Below are 26,569 nucleotides of genomic sequence, written 5' to 3' on the forward strand. Positions count from 1 at the left end.
GGCCGCGCGGGGAGAGGAAGCGGGCGGCGGCCCCTGCGCCTCTCGGCCCCCGCCCTTCCTTTCAGTTTCTCCCGGCGCGCTCGGAAGTTGGAGGCTGGCGGAAATGGCAGGAGCCGGGGCCCGGGCGGGTGGCCGCCGCGCCGCGGGGACCTTCTGAGTCGGCGTGGCCGGGGCGGGGCGGGGCGGGCGGGAGACGCGCGCCGGGCGTCCGATGCGCAGGGCCCCAGGCGACCAGGCGACCGGGATGGACTCGCGCCCACAGCCAGCGGCCGGCCGCGGGGCGCGCGGTCGGGGAGGGCGTGCCGCCGGGGCGCCGGGCCGCGCGCTGTGAGCCGGCGAGGCGAGGCGAGGCGAGGCGAGGCGAGGCGGGAAGGGGCGGCCCGGCGGCCCGGGCGTGGCGGGCGGCGAGCGCGCGAGCGGGGCGGCCGCTGTGCGCAATCACTGCAGGCTCCCGCCCGACTCTGACTCTGCGCGGCCGCGCCAGCACCGGCCACACCCTCGGCCCGGCCGCCGCCGGCGCCGCTTCCCGAGCGCGGGAGGCAGGAGATGCGCGCCCCGCCGCGCCGGCCCGGGCCGCCGTCGCGGAGCAGCGCCGCCCGGCGGAGTCAGGACGCCTGAAGCCCACGTGCGCCGCCGAGCCCGGGCTGGCTGACAGCGGAGCGCGCCCGAGCCGCCGCCCGCGCTCCTCCCCGAGGAAAGGATTTTGATTTCAAAGAAAGGAAGGAAGGAAGGACGGACAACTCCCAGCGTCCCCCTCCCGCCCTCCCGCTCCGGCGGCCGGGCCGGGCCATGCCCAGGAAGGCGGCGGCGGTGGCGGGGGCGGCGGGGGCGGCGGCGACGGCGGCGGCGGCGGCAACGGCGGCCCAGCAGAAGGGACTTTCCTGGCGGCCCGGCGGCGAGGAGCGCGCCCCGTGAGTTTGCGCGGCCCGGTTCATGGTTCCTGCAAGCCCTCCCGGAGGCCGAACGCCGCAGCCCCTCCCCGCGCGCCCGAGAGCCTCCTGCGTCCTCCGGGCCCCCGGCCCGCCCCGCGCCGCCCGGGCCCCGGCCGCCGCAGCCCCGTGCCCCCCGCCCGGCGCGGTGGATGGCATGATGGTGCGGGGCAGGCGCCGCGGCCCTGGCCAGCTGAGTCGCGACGGCCGCGGGGGCGGCGGCAGTGGCAGCGGCGGCGGCAGCGGCAGCGGCGGCGGCAGCGGGCTCCCCAGCGGCATGCCAGTGCCCCCCGGGCGCGATGGCTAGCGGCAGCGCGGGGAAGCCCAGTGGCGAGGCGGCTTCTCCGGCTCCTGCGAGCGCCGTCGGGGCGGCCTGCTCGCAGCCGCGGAAGAGGCTGGTGTCCGTGTGCGACCACTGCAAAGGCAAGATGCAGCTGGTGGCCGACCTGCTGCTGCTGTCGAGCGAGGCGCGGCCCGTGCTCTTCGAGGGCCCCGCCGCCTCCTGCGCCGGCGCCGCCGAGTCCTTCGAGCAGTGCCGGGACACGATCATCGCGCGCACCAAGGGGCTCTCCATCCTCACGCACGACGTGCAGAGCCAGCTCAACATGGGCCGCTTCGGGGAGGCGGGGGACAGCCTGGCGGAGCTGGGCGACCTGGTGGTGTCGCTGACCGAGTGCTCCGCGCACGCGGCCTACCTGGCGGCCGTGGCCACGCCGGGCGCGCAGCCCGCGCAGCCGGGCCTGGTGGACCGCTACCGCGTGACGCGCTGCCGCCACGAGGTGGAGCAGGGCTGCGCCGTGCTGCGCGCCACCCCGCTGGCCGACATGACGCCGCAGCTGCTGCTCGAGGTGTCGCAGGGCCTGTCGCGCAACCTCAAGTTCCTGACGGACGCGTGCGCCCTGGCCAGCGACAAGTCCCGGGACCGCTTCTCCCGCGAGCAGTTCAAGCTGGGCGTCAAGTGCATGAGCACGAGCGCGTCGGCGCTGCTGGCCTGCGTGCGCGAGGTGAAGGCGGCGCCCAGCGAGCTGGCCCGCAGCCGCTGCGCGCTCTTCAGCGGGCCCCTGGTGCAGGCGGTGAGCGCGCTGGTGGGCTTCGCCACCGAGCCGCAGTTCCTGGGTCGCGCGGCGGCCGTGAGCGCCGAGGGCAAGGCGGTGCAGACCGCCATCCTGGGCGGCGCCATGAGCGTGGTGTCGGCCTGCGTGCTCCTGACCCAGTGCCTCAGGGATCTGGCGCAGCACCCCGACGGGAGCGCCAAGATGTCGGACCACAGGGAGAGGCTGAGGAACTCGGCCTGCGCCGTGTCTGAAGGCTGCACCCTGCTATCTCAGGCTTTACGGGAGAGGTCTTCGCCCAGGACTTTACCGCCAGTGAATTCCAATTCTGTGAATTAGCGCCCCGCGCCCCGCCCCCCCGCGCCCCGCCCCGCCCCTTCTTCCTCCGCCCGGGAGTGGAGGAAGACGACTTACCCTCCGCCCCTCTCCACGGATACCAAAGAAAATCCCAGGGAAGCCCCTCCCCGGCCGCGCCCTCCAGCGCCCCCGCGTCGGACGCTCGCAGGGAACCTTCCGGAGAGTGGGGCCGCGCGCCCCCAGCGCGCTCCAACGATGCTCGAAGCTCGAAGCTCGGTGCGCCCCGGGGGCCCTGCGCGCGCCCAGCAGGGCCTGCAGGTGGCGGCCCCCGCCCCGGCTCCCGGCTCCCGGCTCCCGGCTCCCGGCTCCCGGCTCCGGGCCTGGAGCTCCTCCGCTAAATTTTCTTATCAATTGGGCAGGAAAGGAGGTCATGGGTTCATTTCTTTTTTTGGTCTTTTTGTTTTCTCTCTCTCTCTCTCTCTCTCTCTTTTTTCTTAATTAAAAGAAAGGTTACCTCAGTTTCACTCCTTAGACATGGATGTAGCTACCTTTTTTTTTTGTATGTTGTAATTTTTTTTTTTTTTAAGCAATCGTGTTGGATTAGGCGTATACTTGGTGTGGGAAGAGTATGACTTTGCCATGTGATTTGCAAACGGGGGAAAAGCTACTGTGAGTGTGTGTTTTATTTTTTGATTTACACTATAGAGTGATTTCCCCCTGCCCTCTCCCCCCCCCACCCCCCACCCCCATGTCAAGTTTTTACCTTTGCATGTACTGGAGTATTTATTTCATCTATTAAAATGTTATGTTTCTCAGATGGCCTTTTGCAATTATTGTTGATTTTCAATAATTGTAATAACGTTGCATGCTGCATGTCATCTCTGGAAGGGCACGCCGGGAAGTGTAGCAGTGTCTCCAGGCTTTATTTAGCCCTGTCTCCCTTTTTCCTGGAGGGTTACCTCTCTGGGCAGCTTAGAGTTGCAGAAGAGAGACCTGCAGAGCGCTGGCCTTGCCAAGCCGGAGCCCATAGGAGTGATGGCAGTATGTGTGGTGGTGCCGGGGCTGGGCTGTTGGGGTGTTTGGTCTTGCCTCTGGTTTCTCCTAGAAAGCACTTCAGCTCCCTTTGTGTTGGCGCCTCTTTCTGCCCTGGGTCAGCCTGAACCAGGTCTGATTTGTATTCTTCTGTCTCTCGGATTCAGCCTCTTCCTTATCCCATGTGGTATGCCACCCTTCTCCGGTAGGTCGGAGGATCTGTGCACTGGAGCTGTAAAAAAAAAAAAAAAAAAAGTGTGGTATAGTGAGGACTTCCAGGAGTCTTGCTCACCTTTTTTTATGTGGGTGGGTCTGTTTATAGACAACATCCCACTCACGGCTTTAGGAAAAACCTTGGAGGGTTCTAGACTAATATATCAGAGGGAGAGGTATTCTGGAAAATGTGAAGAACTTTCTAGGGCCACAGCCTAATTGAAGACAAAGGGCTGATTTTTGTGACCTTGATTTAAGATCTGCCCTGATTCGCTTTATGTCGGAAGACTGCTCCGTTAATTGAAGTTTGGAGTTATTTTAAGGGAGTTTGTCCTTTCTGCAGGCATATTAAAAAAAATTGGGGAGGGAGGGCTATATAGTTTTGCCGAACCTTGTTAAGTTTTGGAAAGTTTTCCTCCTGAAAGGATAACGCATTTATTTGCAGTGCTTTGCCCTGGGAGAGCCAAATGGATTAAAAACAAAACAAAAACAAAAACAAAAAAAACCTTATACATGCTTTAAATTTGCTCAGTTTATTTTTTTCTTTGAATTTCTTGCACCTAAACTTTTGTAGTTCCCATGGATCTGAGAAGGAAGCATTTTTCACTATAGAGTGTTAGAAAGTCCTATTGACTGCTTTACTTGAATCACTGTATTTATTACAAGAACATCATATTCAACGAGTTAAGTGTCTTTAAACTTGTTTTGGGTAAGGCTAGGATTGGGGAGCTGCTCTGAATCTGATGTTTGGAAAAGCTTGAGAGTGACAGTGTACATCCATTTCTTAGGAACAGTCAAGGGAACTGTTGTTACTGTCGTAGGGCCTGGTAGATTTAAACTTTTAAAGTCTTTAAAAATGAAAATGACCTTGAGAATGTTTCTTCCTCTACCCCCTGCCCTTCTTCAGTCTGGGTCGGTCAGGTTCGGGAAGTATTTGGAAAGAGCAAACCTAACCCATGTGCCAATGACAACCCTGCTTGCATATAGGACTTGTAACTTACTTTTTATTTATTGGACATACATAAGTAATTATAGAGTTTCTAATTATGTGGTTCATTTAGCCTATGCAGATCACAAAGAGTAAATGGAAAGGAACAAAGTAAAACAAAATTAGGGCCAGAAATCTGTAAATTCAGTGTTTGATTAAGACAAAAATGATTGCCAATTGTTCCTTGGACTCATTCCTTTTGCAGAAGCAATTTTCAGGACAGTGCACGCCAGGAAAAAAAAAAAATAGCTTTCCCTATCTCCTTGGATGAAGTGAACTAGCTTGCCACCAAATTAAATTTTGAAATTTCTTTCTGTCTTAGCCAACCGATTGTGGCTCTTTACATTTCTGTATATTAAAAATGTTGAACTTGTAATATTCAAAATCTCTGTCCTTTGAAGTTGTTAAAAGTTTTGGTGGTATTTTAACCTGCTTTTCAGCCCCCTCCCCTCCCTTCTGTCTCTTAAGATAAAGTTTAGGATTTTTCTTCCAGCAGGTGGCTTGAAATGAATTCTTTTATTTTTTTCAGCAGGTCTCAGGAAACCAAGTGAGGATCACACAGCATTTCTGTGTGTCTGCGTTGCTTCGCTAGGCAGGGGATTTGGACTCAGGCCTTTGACATTTTAGCTCCTAGTGCACCGGCTTGCTAAACTTGTTTTTAAAATAGCCCTGATTTTTAAAAAGGAGCATCTCAGACCTATTTTATTGAACATAATAAGGCCAGCAGAGATAATAGTTCCAGGAATAAAATCTGACTGACCTGATTTTTTTTTTTTTAATTAAACCACATAGGAGTTAATTTAAGGCCTCAATCCTTGCACTCTTTTGACTTCCAGGGGCAAGTTTTCTTACACAGGCTTAACGGGCACCCGTCCTTACTGGGAATGTTGAAAACCTTCCTTTGAATGGTCAGGAGAGAAGGAAATCATTATGGCTAAGCTCTTGGAACAAAAGCCATTATTTATGATAGCCAACCCAAGTAAATGGGACAAAAGGCTTTCAAACACAAGACTTAACTTGAAAAAAGCTCTGTCTTTCCTTAGCTGTTTTAAGCTTGGCCTTTTGCTATTATTCATCCTGGGTTGATGTTCGGAAATGTAGAAATTGTGCGTATGTGCCGTGGGTGTGGGCGTGGGTCTGTTCTCCCCTACCCTGTCGTCATCTTCACCTGAGTTTTTATTTCTAATTTAGGGTCATGTGTTTCTCAGGAAAATCTGAAGACTTTATAGAAGCATCAGTTACATCTGATTGGTTATTTTGTGAACATTTTTTTTTTTTAAGCTGGCATAGGGATCTAAAGCATTTGACAGTTTGAAACAGCTAATTTTAACAGAAACACCTGTTTTTCGGAATGAATGTGACTATGGTAATGTGCAGATCAAGCAGAGGATTTGAGGAATGTCTGCCACAGCCCCTTCTGGGTTCTACTTGGTACAGAGCTCAGAGTCAGGGAAGAAATCTGTAGCCTTCCCTGCACTTTCCACCCAGGGCTGTACCTTGGTCCTCTGGTGCCCAGCACCATCTCTGGGTGTCCAAGGTGGACACAGACGTGTGTGCCCTCCTGGCACGTTCTTGATTAAAAACTTTTTTTTTTTTTTTTTTGTCTGAGTATGTGTGAAGTGAATTGGCCTGTTTTATCTAAGTCGGGTCTTACTTTTTAGGGTCCTATGGACAGGTGAGTTGTCTTTCCACTTTAGCATTAGAAGGCTCAAAGACGGACTGTCCAGATAATATAGGGAAAAAAGTGTGATACTAGTGTCCTTGATAGGGATTGATTTCACTTAACAGGACAGCAGTTTAGGTCAAGGGCTGCCATGCCTGGGACATACGTAATTGTTCTTGAAATGAATGTACATACAAGATCCCTGCAGCAAGTATACATATGCAAGTAGTAAAACTGTTTCTGCAAGTCAAAGTTAGAATGGCCATTCATTCAGAAAATACTTGTTGGGAACCAGCTGTGTGTGCCAGGCAGCGTGCTGGGTGCTGGGGGTGCAGCTAGATGGGAGACATGGTGCCTCCCCCTGCATAGACGGTGGGTTCCTCCAGGCCATACCAAGGGACTGGCAATGCTATTATTATCAGCATTATCCTGGGCCCTGCCTCAGGCCTCATCAATGAGAAACTCTGGGGGGTGGAGCAGTCTCAATTTTGTGAAGCTAGATGATCCTTATGCATGCCAACCTGGAGAACTGTGCTGGTCTGCAGAGCCTGCTGGTTTCCTTTTCTTCCTGGCTGACTCCGTGAGACCCAAGTGCTTCTGTATCAGGAGGCAGCAGTGTTTCTGCAAGTTTCTTGTTTGCTCAGGTTTTTTTTTTTTTTTTTTTTTCCTTTTTTCTCCTGGATATTTTGAGCCCTTCAGATAGAGAAGATAATTTAGTCTTTCCTGCCAATGTGGAGCTGGCAGGGTTTTCTTTTGCTGTGTGTATCTGGATGTGTTTACAGGGACAGAGTTCTCCCCCTCCGCCAACCCCCTTTGAGATGAACTGAAGTCATAGAATAGTAAACTAGCAAATGGGCTTTCTGTGTTCTTGCTTGTTGTTGCCTCTTGTCCTAGAAAACTGGGACTGGCAGACACCCTAATTAAAAATCAACCCTTTAGCTCTTGGCTGCCCAAGAAAGAGCACTTTGCTACTGAGTTTAAAGTACTCTATTCAGAACCAAATGAAGCGTGCAGACTTAACTCCAAAGCTCATGTTAGAGATGACCAAGTCGGTAATATATTCGGGAAGCATGTCCTTTAAGAGCAATCATACACCAAGAATTGGGATGATCTTTCAGAGCTTCCCTCCTCATGAGGTTGGTCCTGGGAGCTGGCATTGGCATCACCCAGGAACAGCGTGGGGGAAGAGTCTTGGCCCTACTCCATACCTGCCCGATTAGAATCTGCTCTTTGGCAAGATCTCCAGGTGATTTCTGGGCACATTAACTTTGAGAAGCACTGTTACAGGAGACAAATGTAGTGGCCAGGGGTGAACTACAGCCTTACTCTTCATTGTGTGAATGTTCATTTAGGTCTTTGTGTTTTTTTTTTTTTTTAAAGATTTTAGTTATTTATTAATGAGAGACACAGAGAGAAAGAGAGAGAGAGAGAGAGAGGCAGAGACACAGGCAGAGGGAGAAGCAGGCTTCTCCTTGAGATTGAGCCTGACGTGGGACTCAATCCCGGGTCCTCGGGATCATGCCCTGGACTGAAGGCAGCGCTAAACCGCTGAGCCACCCGGGCTGCCCAGGTCTTTGTGGTTTTTAAAGCATGTTCTCCTGTGTTAAGTAATTGGTTCGTTGGAGCAGTCTTGGGAGGTAGGCAGGTCTTACTGTGCATGTCATCTAAACATTTGTACTTCTGTTCTCCCATTATAAAAGTTAAATATTGTGAGTTCCCATGACATGTAAGGCCTATGATGAGCTCCATAGATATACTACTACATGAGGTCATGGGGAGTATGATCTAAAACCTCCGTGTTAAAGTCCATTTCCCTTAATGATCTTGCCTTTACCTAACTTCCTTAATCTGGCACAGAAGATACATGGCGATATGCTCAAGGATGTCTCAGAGAGCATAGCCCCATCTCTTCCTCTGTCATGCTGTGTGACGCACCTGCCCAAGCTCCCTGTAATATTGCGTGTCTTAAGTTCTTAAAACCACAATGTCAGTCAAACATTTCAGGCTTCAGGGAGGAATTTGAATGCTAATTTAGATTTGCTAGCATAATTTAAAAATGAATCTACTTGCTGATGTTAAGCTTTTAAGTATTCATAACTACATGTATCCAGGATGATGCAGAAGTGGGGCACAGAGAGGGAATTTTTAAAATCCTGTGTTTCAGAAGAGAAATGGATATGCTCTGCACTCAGGGTTACTGAGCATGCTGCCCTGAACCCTTCTGAAATTTTAGCGCATCAACCGTAAGTGTTAATGGTTTCTGACTTTGTTTGCATTTGCCTGGACTTCAGATGGGACTCAAGATACTGACCAAGTGAAAAATCACTAATTAATTGCCTTAAAATCACTAATTAATTGCCTCATCAGTCACTTTTTTAAAAAGAGCTTTTTATCTTAAATAAACCCTATCCCCAACATGGGGCTTGAATTCAGACCCTGAGATCAAGAGTCTCAGGCTCTGCCGACTGAGCCAGTCAGATGCCCCATCAGTCAACTTCTTAGGAGATCCAGACTGATGTCAAACCTCCAGAAATTTGAGATACATTGTAGGAAATCTGGTCCATTCAGTGCTTACTGATAGTTCCATTTCAATTTGGCTTTTTTTTTTTTTTTTTTTTTGATGACCATCAGCTTCCTGTTCTAAAATTAACTGGCAAGTCATTTGAATACCTCCCTTTGGATAGGATTTTGGTATAAAGATTTTCCTAAAAGGTACTTTGGAGGCTAGGTTTTTCTTGGACATTCTTCTATAAGTTCCATGATAAAGATAGGTATGATTTCTAAAAGTATAAGTATGATTCTGGTTTTATCACTTGGAATTTAATTTTTAAGGTGTGTGGGCATTTCGTGTTAGTAATGGTATGGAAAATTGGCCGTTGGACTGATAAGACCATCTGATAGTTCACCTATCTTGATGATGGGCTCACTACCACCCAACAGCTTCCATGATAGCATCTCTTTAAATGAATTCTGTGTTGTGGGCATCAGTGATATGTGGCTAGTGACCAGGGAAAGTCCCACAGAGATGGCTTTATATACAATCTGGCTCAGCCACCATATCTTTGAGAATTTAAGACAAAAATAGGAGATTTTCTACCAATACTACCCATATGACTGAAGTGGAGCTGTGGACTGAACAGATATGTCATAATTTTTTTTTAATTTTTTTTATTTTTTTTTTTTATTTTTATGATAGTTATAGAGGGAGAGAGAGGCAGAGACACAGGCAGAGGGAGAAGCAGGCTCCATGCACCGGGAGCCCGATGTGGGATTCGATCCCGGGTCTCCAGGATCGTGCCCTGGGCCAAAAGCAGGCGCCAAACTGCTGCGCCACCCAGGGATCCCTATGTCATAATTTTGAAGAGGCATCCTTTTAGGTAGTTCAAGCATTCCACTTATTTTTTTTTAAATATTTTATTTATTTATTCATGAGAAAGAGAGAGGGGTGGTGGTGGGGGGCAGTGACACAGGCAGAGGGAGAAGCAGGCCCCATGCAGGGAGCCCGACATGGAATTTGATCCTGGGTCTCCGGGATCAGGCCCTGGGCCGAAGGCGGCGCTAAACTGCTGAGCCACCCAGGCTGCCCCAAGCATTCCACTTCCAACATCTTGTTCTGAAACTCAACCCAAAGTTTCTTGCCCACTAGGGTTTCTGGGAACACTGGCAATTCTCGACTTCACTAGGACTTCTTTATCCTGGGCAGTCAGAGAACACCTGATAGAGCCACTTTAATAACATGAGACCCCTGTTAAGTCTAGAACAGTGTCAGGTTTGGCAAGTCTGATGGTAAAAGATTTCTAATTTAGCAAACATTTACTAGGCATCTGGGACAGTATTAGGCATGCTCTTTATAGAAGCTTATTTAGGAGGAATAACTCAGAGCCACAGGGATATTATTAGCAACAATCCTAGAAGCCCACCCTTCGTTGTCCTCAAAATCAATTTGAGATACAGTCTTCTGATAGAGATGTTTTCTGAGTACACCATCCTTTTGTGTTACATCTGTATAACTTTGCAAAAAACCCAGGTCTGGTAAAGTGTGGCTTTCAGAGAGCTCACTAAATGACAGGAGGAGTAAGTGGCCACCACCACGACTTGCCAGAGCTCCTTCCCCTTTAGTTATAATAAATGGATTTAAGGTCACAGGGGCTGATTCCTTCTTGAACATACAAGCATTACTCACTTGAAATGCCATGGGAAAAGGTTTTCAATATATATTGGCAAATGAGTCTGTTTGATATTTTCCCATGTAATCGTGCCCATGAAATTCCACATGGTGTCAACTTACATGGATTGTCAGATCTGAGGGCCGAGAGAGACTGGATGTTTCTATCATCTTCATAGTTTGAGAAGTGAGAGTTCATTTAGACCTTCTGAAGGACCTTCTGGTTGCCTGACCCAAATTATTCCTTCTACATTTTTCTGGCTTATTGTTCTCTGTCTGAGAAGGGAACGGGTCCCAAGCGCCATACAGAGTACAGGGCATTACTTGTACTTCCTGGGGATGTCGAGATATCGGGAACCTCAATATGGATTCTCCAGCAGTTTCCAACAGACATTTTTCCTAAGGCTGGTTCTGTACTAGGAGTGGGACTGTGAAGACGACCTTCGACTATAGTGCAGATAGAATAAATGAAGAGAAACCAGGATAAGCACCATAATTTGTGTGCATGAGGATGCTCTAGTCTGGGTCTTTGGCTCTTTGGGATCTTGTAGTTCCTAGATATTATCAAACTGGATCTATTCTTTTGGTGACCGGGGGAGATGTTGGTATCAGGACTGGTCTTTCCTACTGTTAGTGCCAGGTGACTGTGTATATATAATTCAACTAGGGGTTTCACTGAATTTATTTTTTATGTAGCTGGAGGATAGTATTCAGTTAGAGATTGCAGGTGCCTTAAAGAGTAGGCTTTATTCTAAGGCCCAGGGATCATTTTCTTTTTGCTTATTAATTTTGTGTAGTGTTGATGCAGTGATGCAGGGCATAGGGCTATGACTAGACTGAGTCTACCCTCCAGGAAGCAGAACAGTTCCCCCCAGCCTGCACCCCCCCCCCCCATCATTTAGGTTGCTGGCCTGGCCTTAGATCAGGAGCCCTGGGTGGGACTGGTGAGGACAGCTTGCCTGCACAGGGCTTCTGGGCCGGGCTGCCCGATTCTGGGGATCATCAGGAATGGAGCTGGGACACCCAAAGATCTGCGTAGTGGGAGTACAGGCTGGCCAATAGGCTGGGTGCCTTCCAAGGCAAGAACTGGGTTGTTCTGTTTGTTTGTTTGTTTTTCATCGCTGTCATCTCTAACAGGTGGCCCGCATGCCCGATAAATGTTTTTTATAGAGAAAGAGAGCAATAGCTGGCATTTTTTCAGCCCCTCATATGTGTGGTAGGAACTTTACATTGTGTTCTAGTCTTTGAAGCAACCCTTCAGGATAGGAAGAGTGTTCCCATTGTATAGCTGAGGATACTTAACTGCGACCAGCCACCCTGGGTCACCAAACAGCAAGCAGTGGGATAAAGATGAGAATCAGGGTCTGTCTGATGGAGCTCGGCATCCTTAGCCACTTGACTACAGAGGATGAACAAATTTCTAGGATGGAATGTGTCTGCTGTTTGAGGTTGAAATGCTCTCCAAACCTGTTATTTAACCTGACTCATCTGGCAGTTTTTGTGGGTTTCCTCTTGAACCTCACATGAGCCATTAGACTGAGCCTCTCCTGGACTATTTTCACAGGGGCCCTGATACCCACAGTTTCCTTGTAGAGTCTCAGGCAGAGTTGATCACATGGATGGGTGGTTTTCTACCTGCTGCGTGATCCTGGTATCCAGGAGGATGCTTGAGGAAGCTCGATCTCTGGTTTGTCAATAATCTGCACCCAGACTTCTAAAATGCAAACACCTTTGTTATTTGCTCAGTGTCAGCGTCCATGGCTGCCCCACTCCCTTTAGGATAAAAGCCAGATTCCCGATGGAGGCATTTCCAGCTGGTCCGGTGTTTCACAGCTCTCTGCAAACTACATTCTGGCCGAAGTCACACCTGCAGATTTCCCTCTATTGTCACGCTCTCACTTGACCTCTGAGCTTTTGCACAGGGTATCCCTTGGACCACTCCTCCTGCACCCTGCTTCTCCCCCTCTGCTCCTGACTCCTCAGCCTGGTGACAGCTTCTCCTGCGGGTCCCTAGATTACTTAGTACTTCCCTTCTAGTAGTATTTATCATGTTTGAATTCTCCGTTTACTTGTCCACGGACCCCATCTATATCATTATCGGGTGGTAGGGTCCTCCTTTTGTCTCCGGTGACTAATGCAGTTGCCTAACACACTGTAAGTCCCAATAAACATCTCTGCATGAACAAATGTAGTGTTCATGTTACCATGTTCTCTCAAATTCTCCTTCCTAGGACCTTTAGCACCTCTTCCTCACTCCTGGCTGCCCTGTACAGATCTAGCCGGGGTCCTTACCGATCTTTACCCAGATGGGGCTCCATCATGAGACACCCTGGCTGCAGCCTGCATCACATGCCCAAATCAGGCCTACTTTCACCTTCCTCCTACCTCTACCTTTGGTATAGCAAATTTAGGCCAGAAATTGCAATTTCAAGCAGTTAGTATTTCAATATGTGAATTGAGTTCCAATAGCATGTCTCTGGACTGGGCACACCAGGCCTTGATCAGGCTATGGCCTTCACATCCGACTGTCCCTACTCCAGTGGCTGCTCCAGCCTGGTGCTGCTCCAGCCTGGTGGACCTCCTTGCTCTGCACGTGGCTCTTGTTGGCCTCTAGGTGAATGTCTTTCTCATCAGCCCCAACAACTGTTAACTCCTTGAGCCCAGATAGCTTAGAGAGTCCTAAGCCTGGGGCTGTTCTGACACATCTGGTTCTTTGAAGACCTTCTAGAAATTTGGGTGGATTCCAAGGGGTTATTTGAAGGGCTCTAGGGCTACCAAACTTTCTTCTTTCAGCTGCTCTCGGTTCCTTGGGGCATCCGCGGCAGGACTGGCGGGTGATTTGGTGGCGATTCCCAACCGCCTCCTGGGGTTGGTGCTGGGCCCAGCTGGCCTGTGGAGACCATGCACCACCCCAGGAAGGGAGGCTTTTTCCCACAAGCTGACTTAGAACCATACTCCCCGGGGAGCCCTTGAAGCCGGCGTGAGAATTGACTGAGGGAGCGAGTCCTGGCTTTCAATCCCATAATTGTTATAATGCAAAAATTACTCATGACTTTCCATAATCAGGTTTGGGTTGTAATAGAGTGCTTGAGCCTGAGCTCTGGGCTGAGCGGGCCCAGGCTCCCGTGAGTGGAGGAAAGAAGCCTCAGCCTCGGGGAAGAGGAAGGGGCGCTCTGCCAAAATCACTGGGAGCAGGGAGAGCGAAAAGCCTCCAAGGCCCCAGCTTCCAGCAAATGGGCACTTGGGCCTTTGGGCTTAATTTCCATTTTAACTCTACAGTTGGAATAGTTTCATTAAATTTGTTTTCCTTTCTTTTTTCTTTTTTTTGCCTTTGATTGTTGACACTACCCTAAAATATAAGATTATGGTTATCTTATCAAATTAAAGGAATTGTTTTAAACAAAGGCATTATATCTACTTAATTATTTAACTTTCCTTCCAGCACCGACATTCCGGTTTTTTCATTGCAGAGTCACAAGCAGATAGAGTTTCCATGGCCACGGTGAATTGCCACAACAAGTTCCACAAAAACCGAAACAAGTTGCTCATGGCCCCTTCTGCTGATGTGACAGGGAGCTGGGGAGTGTGGGTCGGGGCTGGGGGCACCAGGGCATGGCTGGATGCCTTGCTTGGTCTCCAAGTGACCTGGCTTCTCTCACACGGTGATTTTCAATTTTGAAAGAAATGCTAGATGAAAAGAATCATGATTTTAGCAGCACCTCTAAACACATCCAATAACTTGCTTTGGGGCTCAGAGACACAGTGGAGAGTCCTGTTCCCCTGGGACAAGGAGGGATCACCACTCGCCGGGTAAGAATGCAGGTGTGAGAGGTGGAATCTGGCCTCTTGTCTTTGCACCTTCCTGCCCTCTCCCCAGATACTCCCTGTCTGAGGATGCCTGCATCCTAACCCTTAAGAGATTAGCTCAGCAGCTGGAGACAGCTCACCGACCTCTCAGAACAATGTCCCCAAAGGGGAGTGCTATCTCCACTCCCTGCCTCACCAGTGCATCCTCCTAAATGTGCCAGGAGCCAATCCATTGTTCCCAGAAACCTTCTCTGCAGCCACGCATGGATCATACAAAAGGAAGACCTACTCTTGAGCTCAAAGAAAAATGAATACTCATAGAGCATAACTTGCATTTCAGTAGCTCAGTCCTGCAAGGCTCAGAGGAACACAGCCGAGGTAGCATTTTCTGGGGCAAAACATATTGGAACAGAAATCTAGACTCAGTGCCAGCTGAGTTGCTCAGCTGGCATCGCTCTGCCCTTTGGACTAGTAACCTTGTCCCAGAGCATTGATTTCAGGCCTTGCCCGCCCCAAAAGGGAGGATGTCCTAGTTGGTTCCCAGGCAATCCGCCAGCTCATAACTGAATGTGACAAAAATTATGGAGATTGTACTTGGCCACTTGTCCCTTAGGAGAGAAGCACTTTGGCCCTTTGAATGGTGGTGGGGTTGTCCTGGGGGAACGGTGGGTCAGGCTGGCCATGACTTCTGTCTTTTTAACTGGGGCTTTGTTACGGACACTCTTAACCACCTGCTCTGGCCTGTCATTGTGTCCAGGATGGTGGCTGGGGAAACATGTGACTTATACTGTAGACAGGAGGCGCTAAGCCTCCCCACCTACCTGGACCTGATTTCCTGGGAGAAGTGGGACAGTTTGTGAGTTGTAACAATTTGATGCTGACAGTTAAAGCAGTGCTTAGGAGTTTCAAGTTCTGGTACATTTTGGAAGGCTTTTGGTATTACATAATGTCCTGGGGAATAGAGAGTTGGCTTTAATTGTCACCTAGATCAGTGGCTTGGGGATGCTGGCTGGGGACCAGAAACTGTGACAAACATTTCACCAGTCAGAGCAAAAGGGAGAAAGGGGACTGTGAGATGTAAGGTCACTGCCAGGACCTTCGTGGGCTTTCTTTATTCTGAGATTAGGTCCTTCTTCCTTCTTTCTTGGTAAAATGTCATCTTATGAAAACAATGGTATTAGCTGGTAGTCGTCATAATTCTTAAAAGTATTGTTAGTTGCAAAATTAGTCTTTCATCTTATCTTGGTCCTCCCAACATAAAAAAAAAAAAGATTGTGTACTCAAAAATATCAAAGTCTGAGAGCCACTGTCCTTGCCTGCCCATGAGATATTTTCAGTCCTATGGTTCCTCTTTTGCAATGTGTTTGAGTTAGTGCAATTGTATTTGGAAAAGAAGATGTAAAAATACTTCTAAAGGGGAATCCAAAGAGGCATTTCTGAAGAGCATGACATACCTTGTTATAATGTATCTTTTTATAATTTTATTAAGAAGCCTATCTTCAATGAAGCAAGTTGAGTTATACAATAGTGTTACACAAGGCCAAGAGAACCAATTGAGCAAGTCTTGGAATTGCCTGGAGGGCTGGCTTATTAGACACAACTTGGGACCTACCCTCAGAGTTTCTGAATCAGTGGGTCTGGGATGGGGTCTGAAAATGTATACTTCTAACCAGTTCCAAGTTGATGCTGCTGCTGCTGGTTGGGTTGACACTTTGAGAACCCCTGGAGCAGGACCCTCATTCTCAACCCTGGCTGTGCATTGGATTCACTGATGCTTTGGGTCCTACACCCAGAGATTCTGATTTAACTGCCTGACATACTTCAGGCACTGGGGCTCTTTTTTTAAAAAAAAAAATATTTTATTTAAATTCAATTTGCCAACATATAGTATAACACCCAGTGCTCATCTCATCATCCAGGCACTGGGATTCTTAAAACAGGAAAGGTCTCAAGTCATTGGCAAAATTTGAGAAACACTGGACAAGGTAACGGTTTTAACTCTGGGAATCTTAGTGATCTTGTCACAAAAGCTCATTTCTCCTGCTACAGGTCCAGCATAAAAGACGGGCAGAGCAGAGTGCTCTGGTCCAGGCTGGTGCAGTCTACACCATCTGAAATGCATGATTTCTGTGCCTGCAGCTAGGAAAGAGCTAGTCTGCTGGTTTTTCATCTATTCAGCCTAGAGATGACACAAAGTGCTCCATGCCACAGGTAATTGGTCAGAAGTAATCATGTGCCCTAATTGTAGGGGAGCTGGGGATATTGACAAGCCCGTAGCACTTGGGAAGCAGTAAATTTCTCTGTCACAATGATAATTCCCTGGTACCCTGAGATCTTCTATGGACCTAAGCACATATTCTTTTAAAAACCAGCTTCTCAATTGTTACTTTTAGAGTGACTTTTTTTTCTGTCATAAAATGCTTACCCACTGTAGATAATTTAGAAGACACCAAAGGTTTTAAGGAAAAGAAATCCCTCTACAACCCATTTCTTAGAGGTAAACCACCCTTGAATTTCTGGCATGTATCCTTCCAAGTACTTTTTTCCATACATATTCTCTAACACAGTTCATCATTAGAAAAAATAATTTTGTAATCTACTTTTTTTTAACTTAACATTCCCCCATTTTGTTAAAATTAATTAAAATGTTATTAAAATACAATTTGATACCATTGCATAAATATACTACACTGTAACTGGTCATTCCTTCACAGTTAGACATTTTAGTGGTTTGTTGTCAATACTTTAATATTTTTTTTAAAAAAATTTATTCATGAGAGACACACAGAGAGAGGCAGAGACATAGGCAGAGGGAGAGGCAGGTTCCTTGGGGAGCCCGATACAGGACTTGATCCCTGGCCCCAGGATCATGCCCTGAGCCAAAGGCAGATGCTCAACCACGGAGCCATCCAGGCACCCCATCAATACTTTATTTTTATAAGTAGCATTTGCATGGATGTCTTTGTGAATGACTTTTTTCCCCCCCATATTTCTGATCACCTACTTGGATGGATTTGTAGAAAGAGGCGAACAGTTTTTATTTTAAGCTCTCCATTATTGTACAGAAAGTGTCTCTATGCTTAGCAACACACATACAGTGAGTCCAACACGCATACAGTGGAGAAATTATGGAACTAGGTTCCTGCCTTCAAGTAGCTCAGAGTCTAGTTGGGGAATAAGATAGAAACAGAAATAGCTCTATCCTCAAAGAGAAAGACAACTAGGGTTATCTCTGCGAGTGGTTTCCAACATACCTTCCTGGCTTTGGACTCCTCAGCGGAAAACTGAGTGCTCCCTGGGACCCAGGGGCAAAAGACTTTGATCTGAGCTTGCCTTCACCCTGCCCTGTGACCTTGGGCAAGTTGTCCTGGTGAGGCCTTAGTTTTCTCCTCTTGAAATGAGGTCATTGGATTAGGTTGTTTCTAGTGGTGCCATTCTGTGTCCTTTAAATAGTTGGAGGGTGTGGGTCAGCATGAGTGTATGCTTTCCTTTTTTAAGTGTCTAATTACGTCCAGCAATCTGGGACAGTTTCTGTGGAACTTGCTGGTAGGCAGTGAGGCAGCCCTGTCCACTTCTGCCCTCACACTCCAAGACGACACCTCCATACAAATCAAATTATTGATGAAGGAGCAGGGTCCAGGCTTACAGCAAAGGAGGAACTTTTTAAGGGGTACGAAAGGCATATTAGTGGTAACAATATAACTCTAACCAGCTACATGTGGCTGGAGCTACGTCTCCAAACTCATGACATACGTGATTTCATTTAAACCTTTTAAAGCTCTGGGAGGTAAGGGTTTTTATTCCCACTTTACAGATGAGGAACTGGAAGTTTAGAGAGGGAACATTCACTGCTTCAGGGTGTTGTCCCAGGGAAATGAGGTCATAGCCAAAATGCAAAGAAAAGCAAAATAAGCTAATTCTTGCCTTTTGAGTCTGAAGGCTGAGGTCAAGGTCGACTAAGGGCATTTTATGAGGCTTCTTTATTATTTTTTTTTAAGTTTCTATTTAAATTCAATTTGCCAAGAAGGATCATTGTGATAATAAGAGCTTTTAACGTTAGCTGCCATGTTTCTAAGTTAAGAGCTTCCCCTCACACATCTTTTTTTTTTTTAAAGATTTTATTTATTTATTTGATAGAGAAGAGAGAGAGAGAGAGAGAGAGAGAGAGAGAGAGAGAGAGAGAGAACAGAAGCAGAAGGAGCAGCAGAGGGAGAGGGAGAAAGACTTCTCACTGAGCAGAGAGCCGGATGTGGGGCTTGATCCCAGTACCCCAGGATCATGACCTGAGCCAAAGGCAGATACTTAACCAACCGAGAATCCCAGGTACCCCATCCTTCACCCATCCTAACTCCAGGGCATTTGGCTCCTGTCACAAACTTGCAACTTTTCCCCAGTGCAGGCTTGTGTTTCACAGGGATGCTCTAACATGAACCAAATAAGGCCTCAACCCACAAAACAGTCCGTTAAACCTGGTGGTTTGGAGTCTCATGTGCATTTTGCCAAAGAAATGTACTAGCACTGCCACTTAGGATCCTTGGGCAACCCCCACATGTGACTGGGCTGTGGTGGAGGAACCCTCCCCTGTGTTGGCAGCAAAGGACTCTGGACGTGGCCCATTGTCGGGAGGAATAGTGACTCTGGCCAGGCCTTGAGTTTGGAAATGGAAGAAATTTGTCTTTGGCATCATCTTCATTGTAATTCAGCACCCTGGTCCCGGGTTCCCTAATTTCTTAACCACCGACACGTACGTGATGCTTACTACATTCCAGGCTCAGTTCCAAGCATTTCATCTTCATGATGTAACCTTATTCTCATCATCCCCATTTTACAGCTGGGGAAACTGGGACCCAAAGAGGTGAAAGGGCCTTCCCAAGGTCCTAGCTGCTAAGTGATGAGAGTTCGATTGGAGCCTGGACGGTGTAGTTCCAGAGTCCATGATCTGAAGGAGGCCTCTCAGGGAAGGCCCTGTGTGGCCCAGGCCGACCCACGCTGAGTGCTCCGGAATTAACTGCATCCTCCAACTCCCGATCAAACCCTGAGCCCCTTATCGTGGCAGACTGCAAATTCATTGATAGTGAATGAGTCAAGCAGATGCTTCCTCTTCACAGGAGAGCTTCTATCGAAAAAGACAATGCTGGATGCCCAGTAGATTAGTAGAATTCCAGTTAATGAGGCCGTGTGAAGGGAGGGAGTTTTAGGAGGAGACCAATCCCATCCAGGAGTCTGCCCCTTGGGTCAGCTTCGCAGAAGATGCCTTGGCTAACATCTTCACTTTCACCTCCCACACCGTCTGCAAGGGTGTGGAGGAGCCAGGGAAGCAAAGCACCCCCAGGAGGCTTTGCATGTCGAGGATTAATAAGCTAAAGGTGACCGGGGATCCCATAAGCACGTAGGACATACAGCTCTTGACTGAGCTCCTGCTGTGTGCCAGCCACGTCGCGTACATTCTCGTTCTCCACGCCGCCCTGTGAAGCTGCACGGGGTGATCGTGTCTTCAGGGGAGGCTGCAGTGCCTCGTGCACAGTCGCACGGCCGGAACATGACCCCAGCACTGCCTTGGCCCCCACATGTGCATTCTGAGCAGCTTCATGGGCTTTTTCCTGGCTGCTGTCCTGGCCTGCCCTTAGGTTCTGAGGGGGGCCGTCTGTGCAGGGACAGAGATCCCCCGGACTCCTATTGTTCGCAGGCCGATTACCGCTCCCCTCTCTGCTGACTCGCTTCCTCCCCATCTCCGCGCTGCAGCGCTGAGCAGACTTTCCCTGGCCCCCAGGCAGCTGCCTTGCCAGCATTGCCTCATCCAGTCCCCAGTCCTGCAGCCGCCTGACCCCAGGGGACAGCCGAGCAGTGCCCGGCCCTGGGCCCGGCAGCCCAGGAACTGCCCGGGCCATGACTCTGGCTGGCTTTGGTTTTCTGGAAAAGTAGGCTTTTCTCAGAGAGGCTTCACCCAAGAGGAAGGACAACTAGGGCAGTGGAGCTTCAGCTGACCTTAAACCCTGTGATCTTCCCGCCTGTCATTCAGTGGTTCAGCGGGTGACTTAGCTTAGCTGGAGGAAGCGCTCCTGCTGTGTCATCCCTGGTAGTCAGTCCTGGTTTGCATACTGCTGACCTGACCTTCTGTGTATGGTGAGGTTTCAGGACCAGATTGGGTATCTGATTGCAGGAAAAAAGTTCAGGAGGTTTTCTCTCTAGTTCTTTTCAAGGGGCACACCCTGAGTAGTTTGGACAAGTAAGTACAGACGGCTGGTGCTAGGGGACGAGGCCAAGGTCAAGTTCTGCTGTGGGAAGGCTAAGGAAATCTGAGTTGGCCCTTCTGGGAAGGATGTGCCAGATGGAGGGGACCCAGCCTGTGTCTTCTGCTTGAGGGGAAGGGGAAGGGCAGGCAAAAACACAGCAAGGGCTGTGACAAGGACAGCAGACACCATCCAGCTGCAGAATAGCTGGGTTTTACCCTCCATGCACTCTGGGGGCAGTGGTGTAGGAAGTGCAGGCTTGAGGAGCAAGGTGGCAAGGACAGCAGAGATGAGGCATGGTCTTGTTGGCAGGTCCTGGCTGGATGGAGCAGGGAGCCAAGTGAGGTGGCACTCAGGGGCTGAGGCCCAGGCCAGGAAAAGTGGCAAGGAAGCGGGAAGGGAGGGGACACTCAGGGGACTCCACAAAGACTGTGGGGGAGCCTGGTATGGGAAGGAGAATTCAGGCACCTTCCAGGCGAGCTTTGAAGTAATTGGGACAAAAGAGGTTTTGATTTAGAGGGAAATGTTTGGCTTTTCTTGTTTATTTATTTATTTGTTTTATTTTTATTATTTTTTAAAGATCTTATTTATTTATTCATGAGAGACACAGACAGAGGCAGAGATATAGGTAGAGGGAGAAGCAGGCTCCCTGCAGGGAGCATGATGGGAGACTCGATCCCAGGACCCCAAGATCATGACCTGAGCCAAAGACAGATGCTCAACCACTGAGCTACCTAGGTGTCCCTGGCTTTTTCTTTTTTAAAGCAAACTTTTCTGCCCAAATGCAACATGTAGACCTGAAAAGCGCACAGATGGTGAGAAGACCCCTTCATGACTCTTGGCGCTGTGTACACAGGTGTAACCATCACCCAGATCAAGAGATTGAGCCCAGCCAGCCCCTACACCCTTCCCATTGTGTCCCCTTCCTCTCCCTCTCTGCATCTGCCAGGGATGTCCCCATTCTGACTTCCAAAGCCTCAGATTACTTTTTTCTTTCATTCACTATGTTACAAAATCTGTCCGCACAGTTGCGTACAGTTAGAGTTCACTCACGCCCCCATGTTCTGCTCTATAAATACAGCACAATTCACTTACCCCATCTATTACTCAGTCATTTGAGTCATTTCCGACTCAGAGCGGTGGGGATCAGGGCTTCCGGGGGCATCCTTGGCTGCATCTATGTGGCCCATCGTGCATACACCTGTCTTGGGTGTGTACCCAGGAGAAGACCTGTAGGCTTGCAGGGCGTGTGCATGTTCACTTTACACAGATGCTCCCAAACATGCGCTTGGGGTTTGGGAGGTTGGATTTCATGAAATAAGCTGGGGGCAGGGGTTCAAGCTGCAGCTCTTGCTAGATGAGACGCAGAGCTCAAATGTTGCCTCATGAAAGAAGGCAGTAGCAGCATCTGACCTGCTTGCTTTGTTCTGGGGAGCTGTCATGAGGGACTGTACCCTGTCCCAACCAAGAAAGGCCAGCAGTCATGTTAGGTTTCCCAGACTCTCAGCTAGCAGGGTATCCTAGGCCAGTTTTCTTTGCCCTTCCTCCCCCTCTTTTTGGAATATGGGCAGAATTTCTTTTCTTTTCTTTTTTTTTTTACATTTTTGTTTTTCCTGAACACTTGGACTTACCCCTGGTTTTATGACATGTGTTCCATTGTACTAATCCATTCCTCACATTTCCATCTCTCAAAGCAATTCGCATAATTGCTGTAATTTTAACATTTTGGAAAGCATGCGGTGGGGACAGGATGCTGGGAGGTGGGGAGTTGACGGCTGGCCCATGGAAGTGCTCTCTGCTTGTCTGGTGCAGGGGGACGAAGAGCCGGGTGGGTGGTGCAGAACCAGCTCTGGAAGGAGCAGGGGCCAGCAGGAGACATCTTCTTTCTCCAGGGATGCTTTTGCCTGCAGACCAAAAAAGGAACTTTCAAGCTCCTTTTGCATCTTAGAAAAAAGGAAGGAGTTGTCTTTTGTACAAGTAAATACTTATGTAGCCCAGATGTTAGCTGGAGGCCTCCTTGCCTCACAAGAGCCATGTAAAATTAGCTCAAACCTCTACCAACTCCATGGTTCATGAAAATCAAACTCGTTCCCCAAGATTGCCCCTACGTCCCAAGGGCCTTTGAGAATTCCCAGCATAAGCGCTCAGGGCCATGACATCCTCCATAGTTTTGGATCCAAAGTAGGTCTGGAGGCAGCATCTGCATTACCCAGGAGACTGCTAGCAACGTGGCCTTTCAGTTCCTACCCTCAAGTCCAGACCTACTGAATCAGAAACTGCATTTCCACAAGGTCCCTGGGTGAGTTGTGTACATGGTACAATTTGAGGAGTATGGCTACAGGGGAAAAGAAGGTTCTAGAGTCTAATGGATCTGGGTTCAAATCCATCCTCTGCTGTTTACTAGCTGGTGACCTTGAGCCTGACCTTGAGTCTCAGTATTGTCCTCTGTAAAATGATGATCACAGTCCCAAAGCGAGGGCACGTGGAAGCCAGCGGATTGCCAGCTGAGGAAACACCCAAAGCCTGCCTGGTACATGTAGATCTTTCAGAAACATTCCCTTTCCTTCCCAGACTCACCCAGCCCAGGAGCAATGGGATGCGTCCATCCTCCCACTCACAAGTTTCCAGTGGAAATATTTTGGTATGTGGTCTCCGAGATGCCCTCTTTCCTGACTTCAGTAGGGTATGCATTTGGATCTTTCTGGAGAGATGCAGGGCTGCTCACATGCTCCTACTTCCCCAGTTAGTTTGCCTGGTATATAAAGTTAGAGAAAGAACAGAGCTTTCCCCCCATAATGGATGGGAGATGGGTTAATTCTGGCACTTGCTTCATAATACGGATACAAGTAGCCTTACATCTGTTGTTGCTGTTTTGAAATATTCCAATGTTATGGTGTGTCATTGTCAGGCTGCGGGCCTATCCAGGGAGTAGTGCCTGAGGAGGAAGGGTGAAGCCTTAGAAATGACTGGTCTCTTGGTTCTACGCAACAGAAACCTAGTATGAGCTACCCAAAAGGGGGTTGGGTGCTGGTTGAGAAAGAGTTGAGTCAAAAAGCAGAGGAAGTGGGGGCACTTGGGCAGCTCAGTGGTTGAACGTCTGCTTTCAGCTCAGGGCGTGATCCCGGGGTCCTGGGATTGAGTCCTGCATCGGGCTCTCTGCAGAGAGCCTGCTTCTCTGCCAATGTTTCTGCCTCTCTCTGTGTGTCTCCAGTGAATAATAAATAAAATCTTAAAAAAAAAAAAAAAAGCAGAGGGGATAGCAGGCCTCTGGGTAACCCAAATGTCAGAGCCCTGAATGCATGGAGACTGTGCTTTCCATTCCATCTTCCCACCCTGTGTTGTTCAGTATGTTGGCTTCCTTTTAAACACCGAGCACTGGCTTTTTCCAAGAGGTGAGAAGCATGATGAGCCCTCACAATCTGCGTGGCTGGAACAGATATTCTATATCTGTGCGTGAATAAATGAATACATGTGTCTATATTCATCTCTGTGTCTATCTATATCTATGACAATATAAAGAAGTTCCTTAAAAAGAGTGAAACATGGCTGGCATATCAGCAGTGGTGCAGGGAATAGCCATTCCTTGGAGTGAAATCAGCTTGCGTGTCATCTTTTCATTTGGGATTTGATCTTAAGTGACCCAGGCTCAGGTGTCTCTCCATGGGCCATTAGGAAGCAGCCAGCCCCCAGTGAAAGGCAAGGAAACGTCTGCAAATTCAGAGGTAGTGACCCTGCAGGATGAAGAGGTCAGTGGTGCAGAGTCGAGAGCCCCCAGGGCAGGCTGGAGAGGGAGGATTGGGGAGTGGGTCGTGACAACATGGAGGATCTGAAGTGACAAAATCAGGTGCTAGGACATGTCTTCTCTGGTCGGTGGGGGCAGGAGGGAAGTCTGGGGTCCCGCACCTCCAAGGGGAGTCCATTTGGGAAGAGATAGGGAAGAGCTGAGATGTGAGGGGATCTTCCAGAGCCCTTCTGATACCTGCACTTTTACTGAAATAAAATGCTAAATTTAGAGACTATCAATAACACTCAACACACCTCCTATCAGCCGTGATAGGCGTTACATAAGTAATTCTCATCTATTATTCTTTCCTTGATAAAAACTTTTTGGAATCTCTCTGAAGCATGAACAACATGCCTGTAAATCCATTGTGTTTTACTGCGGAAAATACATATATTACACCACCCACTGGCCCATCCCCAGACTCCATATGTGAGTGCCTAATATCTCTGTTTTTAAGATATGGGGTTGCTGAATTCTTTTTTTTTTTTTTTAAGATTTTATTTATTCATGAGAGACACACAGAGGCAGAGACATAGGGAGACATAGGCTCCCTGCGGGGAGCCCAATGGGAAACTTGATCCCAGGACCCCAAATCATGCCCTGAGCTGAAGGCAGACGCTCAACCACTGAGCCACCCAGGCATCCCTGGGGTTGCTGAATTCCACTTGCCAGCTCTCGCTATGCTCCAGAGACCTTACCAGGTCCTCCCTCCTGATGTGTATGTTCTGAGCACTCAGACTCAGGACTTCTCACACTTGTGTGGTGTGCCCCAGGCTCCTGGGATCTGGTTAAAATGCAGATTCCCACCGGGGTGGGGCTGAGAGTCAGAGGGCACCAGGGCAGCAGGTGCAGCGGCTGTGCTCGGAGCAGCTGGGCAAGGCCCCTGGGTGATACCTACCTTTCTTTCCCCTGCCTCACATCTCCCAGCTCTTCTGCAGAAGCTGGCTCATCCCTGCCCTCTGCATCTCTCCTCTTTCTGTGCATGTTTGTCTCCTAGTTATCCCCAGCAGGCCTGTCTGGCTCAAATCAAATTTCCCTCAGGTTACCCAAAAGGGTATTCAGGAATGAAGTCAGATTGGCTAGAGTTTCTCACCAAGGAATCTTGTCCATGGGATTAAGGGGTGAAGAAGGGAAAGGCTGGGATAATCAGAAAATTAGAAACTTAGAAAAGGAGGATCAGCTGGAGATGGTGTGACCAGGAGGGCCAGAGTGTCACCAAGGAGCCATACTGCTTAAGGACTGGGAGGGCCTGGAAGATGAGATGTCAATTGTGTGATTGTGACTCAGCCCATGGTAGGAGCTTGTGCTCACCCTTCCTGGGATCATTCCCCACTCACCACCCTGCATTTAGATGAAGCCACGGGGCACGTTCTGGTCATTGACATGTGAGTAGCAGTGGCACACATCACTTCCTGCTATTGCCCTGATCCTCAAATGCCCTCTCCTCCTGCCCCATTGGTGAGAAGGCTGTGTGCTCCAGTGTGCAGAATAGAGTGACAAACCTCTGTCAGCCTGTTTTGCTGAGTCTTAATGGCTGAGTGAGCAAGAATTAAACCATTGCTTGTTGTTGCTTTCATACATGGGTGGTGTTTGTTATTGCAGCAAAAACTGGCTTGTCCTGACTCATACCTTTCGCAGTGAGAGAGGAAAGGGAGGAGGTGTGGGGGAACCAGTGGGGCTACATGTGATCTCTCCCTCGGCACAAATTTAGATCATATATAGAAGGTGGAAGGAGGGTGACATGCAGAGGTGGAATTGGGGAGTAGAGGGGTGGGGGAAATGCTGAACTCATCAGATGGCAATTGGAAGGTCCCTTGCTTGAAGGAAATGATGTGAAATCACCAGGGGACAAAGAGGAAGCAAAATTGCTCAACTCCTACTTCAATTCCATTTTCTATGGTGAGGGGAATCATCTTTAATGTAAAACAGATGAAACAAATGGCATGCAAACTGACGTTTAGGGTATTAGACTCCAAGCTTGGTCTTTCCAGCATGTATCCAACACTGCCCTGGCACAGTGTTTGCTCAGGAGTGTTGACTGACTGAATGAACGGACGTGATGGGTTAGGAAAAGAGGGTGTAGCCACAGTAACGGGATTCAAGTCTTTAGACTTGGATGAATTAAACTTCCAGGGCCCGAGAGGAAGTGCAGCTGTGAAAGCAGAAGCCATGTTCGTAATCTTCCAGAAATGAAGGGCAGTGGGAGAGGGAGGGGTCACGTTAGAAATTAGAAATGATCAATGTCACTACGAGTTCTTGTAACAAGGGGAAACAAAAGGGGGAGTCCAGAAACTCTCCGACAGCAAATGGACATTAACTTCCGGCACATTTCTAGAACAGACTATGAAGTTGATAGCTGATGAACAACCAGAAACGGAAGCAGATATTACCGGGGGTCTACATGTACTT

General features: G+C 49.0%; 1 protein-coding gene across 1 annotated transcript; it reads left to right on the forward strand.

Annotated features, from left to right (window-relative positions):
- Positions 1 to 822: 822 nt before the first annotated feature.
- On the forward strand, positions 823 to 2,357 carry TLNRD1 (talin rod domain containing 1). The gene has a single exon (XM_055325944.1). It carries the CDS (start codon positions 1,229 to 1,231, stop codon positions 2,318 to 2,320), a length of 1,092 nt encoding a protein of 363 aa, XP_055181919.1. The 5' UTR covers positions 823 to 1,228; the 3' UTR covers positions 2,321 to 2,357.
- Positions 2,358 to 26,569: the final 24,212 nt, after the last annotated feature.

This window comes from Nyctereutes procyonoides, unplaced genomic scaffold, assembly GCF_905146905.1.
Source record: "Nyctereutes procyonoides isolate TBG_1078 unplaced genomic scaffold, NYPRO_anot_genome, whole genome shotgun sequence".
Taxonomy (NCBI): domain Eukaryota; kingdom Metazoa; phylum Chordata; class Mammalia; order Carnivora; family Canidae; genus Nyctereutes; species Nyctereutes procyonoides.